The following is a 7045-nucleotide window of genomic DNA, read 5'->3' as shown; positions in this document are numbered from 1 at the left end:
GTCCATCAAGTTTGCACATATTCCAATACAAAGTTAAACGAAATATAGCAATAATGTTAAACTCATTTTTTGATAAATTTTAGAAAAATAACACAATGTTAAGCATGTTGACCATCAAGTTTGTGTTAAAGTGGATTAGACATATAGCTAATTTTAATTTTGGTGATATTCACAAAGGTCAGCTGTTGTACGTGCAAGAAAATGTTTATTGTATATTATTTCAGCAATTTTGAATGCTCTTGTTATCGTATTAATTTTACCTTTCACTTCCACAGCTGTCACCTTTTGTTGTTGTCGACGTGCTATCTATCACTGCATTGCCCCACTTCATTGACATCATATAATTATTTATATACAATCAGTGATCCAAAGAGGAGTCAAGACTCCTTGTGGAACCGACATGTTTCCTCAAGGATTCGTGACTCCTATGTGGAGCACGTTGGCACATATTACAAATGCAATACCCACGATAATATTGTCAGGTCTAACATAACAAATAATTGGTCAACCAAGCCGATGTGATAACATACAATAAATCGATAATTTATAAAATAAAATAATATAATTAATATTTTGAATAATTAGTAACAAAAGATTGTTACTAATTATTCATAATGTTGATTATAATATTAATCATAATATTCAATCGATCAGTCTATATGTGATCAAAATAATAAGTAGAGATATACGGATAACTACAAGACAAATGTCTAAGACTGTAAGGCCAATTAGACATTTGGTTTATCCAATCGATCTATCTATTTCAACACTCCCTCTTAGCAAGGGAGGATAATCTTCTATCCCACAACACCTTATTATGATCACAATAGATTCATCTAGAAGAGGGAGATATATCACCTCACTGTGTACCCAATAGCTTCATCTATCGTGTGAGAGAAATATATCAACTCACTATGATATCAAGAATTATGGCATATCCACGGATATCATGTCACATGATGTCCACCATAAATCTTTTAATGCCATATCCACCATTATGGCTTGTCCATGGATATCTACTCAATCCTTTCCCCTATACAACACATAAACTAAAACTTTTTGTGTCTTTCTTGTGGTGGAAATTTATAGTCAAAACAAAAGCAAAGCGATAAAGGGAAAATACAAATCCTTGTAATCCGTGATTTCCAAGTCTTTCGAGGCAGCGGCCTTGATGGACCTACCATTTGTAGTTTCCTTATCCTCTCCTCTTGACTCTTCTCTTGACTCCTATGGTGGAGAGTGGGGAGTGGAGAGTGGAAACCAGGTTAACGTTTTTCTGCAACTTCGTGCAACCTACTGTCTATATTGCAGCGACGTGGCGTTCTTATGTGCCTCAAAAATATTAATTTAACACAGAGATACAAATAGGGAGAATTGAGTAAATCTCTGTACAGGCCAGCATGAAAGGGGTTAGTCAGAGGGTCGTGAGGACGGTGAGTGCATTTCTGGCTTGCATAATAGTGGTGGGATTTGTGTCCATTGCTATTGATGAACAACTCCAGGCTTCCTTCACTCCGATTCTCATCAGCATGCAAAAGCTCTTCCCTTCAGAGATGGACGATTTGCATGCAAAAGATCCAGATATTGTAAGATATTCTCACCTTTTTAATTCATCAGTAACTGCACTAGGCATAACTGACCTTAGTTTTTCGACAGGATTATGTTTGTAATTAATTGTGTGTTACTTTCTAATCTATAATCAGAAAGAGTACAGTGAAGAATTGAATTATAGTGATATATAAAAGTTTGTGTAATTAATTGCATGTATATAAATTAATGTTTTAGATCATATTTTGTAATTCAGAAAAGAAAGAAATCAGTAAAGAATTGAATTACAGTGATCTATCTCTGCCTCTGAAATAAATATTAATTCAAAAATAAATACACATGATTTCACAAATAATTTTTGAAATTGCAAAGATATTTTAAATAGATCTAAAGAGACACCAGTTCTGAATCTTCTATAAGGTAAATTATTGAAAATATAATTTTCCCCTGTTTTTAGATAGGTGTACTAAAGATGTCTATGCTAATTTATAAGATTTCAATATAAAATTAACAGTTCACAAATAGGTGTGATTTAGAGCCCTGCACTGATTTACAGTTTCCTCTGTTTCTCGCAGCCTCCTTATAATTCATCAAATGTTACAGACGAGCTAAAAGTAAGCCTTTCAAAAGCGGCGAACCAGGAGAAAACCGTTATAATCACGACTCTGAATGCGGCGTGGGCGCAGAACAATAGCATGGTGGATTTATTCCTGAAAAGTTTCCACATCGGTAACGGAACCGAGGCGTTGTTGAAAAATTTGTTGATTGTTGCCGTAGATGAGAAGGCGCTCAATCGCTGCCGGGAAATTCATCCGCATTGTTATCTGATGAAAACAGAGGGAGTCGATTTCTCGGGAGAAAATCTTTACATGACTCGAGGTTATTTGAAAATGATGTGGAGAAGGCTTCGTTTCTTCGGACAAGTGTTGGAGCGAGGATATAACTTCGTTTTCTCGGTAAGTTAGGTTTTCATGTTCGTCAAGGGTTTGGAGAAAATTGTACAGTAAATTTATATCATATTTCCTGAATTTTCATCAGAATAATTCAGATTATATTATTATCATCCAGGATGCGGATATTATGTGGTTTCGAGATCCCTTTACTAAATTCTCATCCAAGGCAGACTTCCAAGTAGCATCAAATCGTTATAGAAGGAAAGCAACTAATCTCTACAATAAGCCCAACGCAGGATTCATGTATGTTCGCTCCAATGAAAAGACAGTTGATTTTTTCAACTTTTGGTATCGATCCAAGAAAGATTATCCCCGTAAAAATGAGCAACAAGTGTTGAACCTACTGAAATGGGATGAGTTCAGACGCAGGCGACTTGAATTCGAATTCCTTGACACTAAATATTTTGGCGGGTACTGTGAAAGAACGAAAGATGTGAACTCGGTTTGTACCATGCATGCCAACTGTTGTGAACTCGGATTGAAGGCCAAGGTTATTGATTTGAGAAATACTCTTTCTGACTGGGAGAAATATAAGCAACAAGAAAAGCTAGGTAAAGGCAAGGATGTGCTCTGGACATCTCCAGACGCATGTCAGAATTCTTTTCGCCGATGAAGACTGTTTTAATACTATCATTATCATTTAATTTTCCCAGAACATCTGCTCCTAATTCAAAGAAATTGGGGAAAATTCTGAACTATTCATGTGTAATTAGATTGAAATCATCTAAATTAGAAGAAAACAATTAGTGTCCTACAAATTCCACCATTGATTTTGTTACTTTCCATTTACAATTTTCAAAGAAATCGTATTGATAACTTCCTGAACTGGAATGAACAGACGTGTCTGTACAATGGAAATCTGCTGTAGACGTCCCCACGTTTATGTAGTTTTGTGGGATTCTCGTGAAAGTGTTCGTAGTTATTTTTGTTAATTTCCATTTTCACATTTTAGAAAATCAAATTAACTACCACTTACCAAATTTAAATATTTGTTTGCATCCAATTTAGACGTTTCATCAGATAATGAAAAAAATCATTTAGAGCAACACCAACAAGAGACGCATTGTGTCATGTTTCTCTCGATGGTGTGATGTTTTGGGTTAGTACAAAGTTTTAGTGGGAGGAGCATTTAGGAAAATTGACAAATCAATATGGTATTGACCAAGGCTTTCCAATTCAGGTGAAGATGTTGACTTCATTTGACTTTTATGAAATGTATATTGATGCAAAGATGTATATTTATGCAAGCTGTTAACAATTTAGTAGAACTACGAATATGTGATAACTCTTAACAATAAATGTTTAGTGAAACAAATTCAACCATATAAGAGGAAGGCATCTGCATATGAACACTTTCATATTTCTTGTTAAGTTATTACTAAAGGGTAAAAAGGAGTACTTAAACCGTATTTAACCAATTTACAAGTACAAAACAATAGTATACACAAGGGAAAAGCCTATCAAATGATCCAACTATCTCTAAGAAATTTGTTTGAAGCTCTTGCATTCACGAGGTATACAAGATCTAGAAAGGAAGGAGAATTGAAAGAGTCAATAAACTTATTGAAGGAGATGCATTCAATAATATTTTTTGGCCTCCTAAGGCCCTCCCATTACTTGGTAATTAGAGTCTTGCATCTCCATGGTCATATTGAACGTTGTTATTCAAATTTTAAGCATTATTTTCACCATCCCACTTTGTAAGTGGGTCTAATATATTGGACTGAAGTATGAAACACAACCCTTTAGATCATTTCGAGCTTACTCGGGGTTCTTAGAAGCTTTGGAATATTCACCTTGCGAATTTTGGGAACATTCACCTAATAAAAGCAAGCACCCCAAAATTTTAGTATTAGATAGTTTTTTAATTAAAATAAATGTATATTTATTGAACACAAATAATGTTTTGTTATTAACCAAAAAACATATTATATTTATTATTTTATTTTTATTTTTTTCATCGGTAATAGTTATATTTTATTAGTTAAGACTAAAAGGTACATCTGCATCAAAATTTCCCAAAAATAAACCGCTTCCCCAAACCACCCACAAAAACCATTGAAACTGATGGGGAGGCTACTCAAAGAGAGATAATACCTTGTTTAAGGGCAGTCAGTTGTTGTCCTAGTGGGCTTCATGTGTTGTTCATATTGTCTTCTAATCAATTTGGACACCTAAGCTCCCTAGGAGTGCTCCCAATCCAGATGTGCTCACTGATTGCTCAAGCATGGTTGAGATTCACTAGGGTAAATCAAGCCTTACACTCTAAAACTCCTAACAAGTGCTTGCAAAGGTTGTAGAAGGTGTTTGTGATATTTTCCAAAGTCAATCAATTGGTTTTGAGTGAGGGTTTCATTCTTTTCCCCATCGCCTTTTCCTACTTTCTAGGCCTACTAGCCCTAGAGCCCCAATTAGCCCTACCTAACCAAATTCTATGGATTTTCTCCCAACTTCTCCAAAGACCCACACAAAATCTTTCTTGATCAGGATACCCTTTTGGAAGTACTTTCTAACTTCTGAATTTAGGAATCTAAGTTTGACCGGGTATAGGTACAGAACTCGAGAAATGCTTGTTTTAGATGATTTTGGGCTTGTTTTGGTCTTTTTCCAAGGTTTAGGTGTCTTCCTTCATCTGCCACACCACCAAATTCACACATATGTTCTTCCACACATCACTTGTTCATCCCAAACACTTTGCAACTCCAACCCTGCTCTTTCCTACAAACACAAGGCATAATCTCATTCATTTCCTAACCAACCTATGACTGAGCTCGCCTAGGAAATGATGATCATTGGCCTTTCAATGACCACCAAAGAAAAATTAAAGGTTATATACACTGTACAAAGGTTCCATGGCTCAAATCCAAAGGGTTATTGAGAAGAACTCAAAGGACTTAAAGCTAGAACCATGTCTGTGCCTCTCAAACTCTTACTCAGGCCGAGAGCTTACAAAATGAGAAACTCAATTCAAACCTGAAAATAAACTAATCAAATTGCTTCCTAAGCACTACAAGAACATGCAAAAAAAAATAAGCAAAGTACAACAATGCAATCAATCCATTAAGTATGGATTGCTGCTCTAATTCTTGATAAAATGCAATGCAAAACTTCAAAATTGGTCTCAAAATGTATCCCAATCTAATCCAGGCATTGAAAAACCTCATTACATTTATTCTCAAATATTTTATATGTCATTTGTGGCCTAACTAACTCTCCATTAGTTTCCTAACCAACCCTTTGCACAAAAATGCAAAAAGTTGCTCAACGTTGCAAAAAGTTGTCGAGCAACTTTGACAATTTTTGCCAAAATGTGCATTTTTGCCTTATGTGCTTAATTTTCTCCTCCAAACCATCTAAGATGAGTAAAAACCATTACATTGACATGTCCCAATGCCAAAAAAGTTTGTTCAAGGCATTTTTCATCAAAATGCAAGATTTTGCCATTTTAGGCTTACAAGGGCTTACAAGCCAAAATTGAGAAAAGGCTTTGTCCTAAGGACATTCAACCTACCAAAATATTACAACAACATATTAAGACCTAAGAGAAGAATATTATTCACCACTCCAAATCAAACTATGAACAAAAACACCAAAATGTAGAAACTTGACTGAAAACTAGGTGCTCCTGCACCATGCTCCCTCAAAGAAAAGAAGTCAAGTGACTCTTTGAGGCAGAAAAGTAAATGGAACTCAATTCTTAGAGAATTTTTCCTCAGGTATCCAAGTAGCTTCTAATGCTGTAAGGTGTTGCCTCTTGACCAAGTGCTCCATGTAGGTGGTATGCCTTGTTTTCTTCAAAATTCTTGAATCTAACACCTTCTCAACTTGTGGAATGGGTGCAGTTGGTAAGGGAAGGTCTGAGTGTACTTGAGAGACTTCTGAAACTCTACTATCTTTTGCTGGAAGTGCACCCTTATACTGCACCAAATCTACTACATTGAAGATTAGTGACAAAGCCATATCACCGGGTAAGTCTACCTTGTATGCATTGTTGCCATACTTGGCCAAAACTTTGCAAGGACCTACTCTCCTCATTTGAAGCTTACTAGGGACACCTTTCTGAAGTCTTGCCTTGTTCAAATGAACCATCACCATATCACCAACAACAAATTGGATGTCTTTCCTTTTCTCATCCACCTTGTCTTTGATCTTTTGAGTAGTGTCCAATACGGCTGTTCTAACATGCTCATGAACCTCTCGCATTGATTGGGCCATGTCCAAGGAATCTCCACTCTATTGTCCCATATTTCCCACATCTCTGAGCTCCAAAAATCCTATTGGATGAATGCCATACACTACTTCAAAAGGACTTTTACCGGTGGACCTATTCACACTATCATTGTGAGCAAACTCAGCTTGATGGATGATCTGATCCCAAGCTTGACCATACTCTTTTGTTAGGAATACAAGTAGGTTCCCAAGTGTTCTATTAACCACCTCAGTTTAACCATCTATTTGGGGATGATAGGCTGAACTGAAAGACAAATTAGTGCCTAATCTTTGCCACAAAGTCTTCCAAAAATGACCAATAAACTCTGCATCCC

At 36.0% G+C, this 7045-nt stretch overlaps 1 protein-coding gene across 1 annotated transcript; it reads left to right on the top strand.

Annotated features, from left to right (window-relative positions):
* The first annotated feature begins 1240 nt into the window (after positions 1-1240).
* LOC131073428 (uncharacterized protein At4g15970-like) lies at positions 1241-3280 on the top strand. Its single transcript, XM_059209361.1, has 3 exons — positions 1241-1586; positions 2124-2504; positions 2617-3280. Exons 1-3 carry the CDS (start codon positions 1401-1403, stop codon positions 3112-3114), a joined length of 1065 nt encoding a protein of 354 aa, XP_059065344.1. The 5' UTR covers positions 1241-1400; the 3' UTR covers positions 3115-3280.
* The last annotated feature ends 3765 nt before the right edge of the window (positions 3281-7045 follow it).

The sequence above is a fragment of the Cryptomeria japonica genome, chromosome 7 (assembly GCF_030272615.1).
Source record: "Cryptomeria japonica chromosome 7, Sugi_1.0, whole genome shotgun sequence".
In the NCBI taxonomy this organism is placed as follows: domain Eukaryota; kingdom Viridiplantae; phylum Streptophyta; class Pinopsida; order Cupressales; family Cupressaceae; genus Cryptomeria; species Cryptomeria japonica.
Note: the sequence above shows the minus strand (reverse complement) of the source record. Positions and strands in the feature narration are given on the sequence as shown.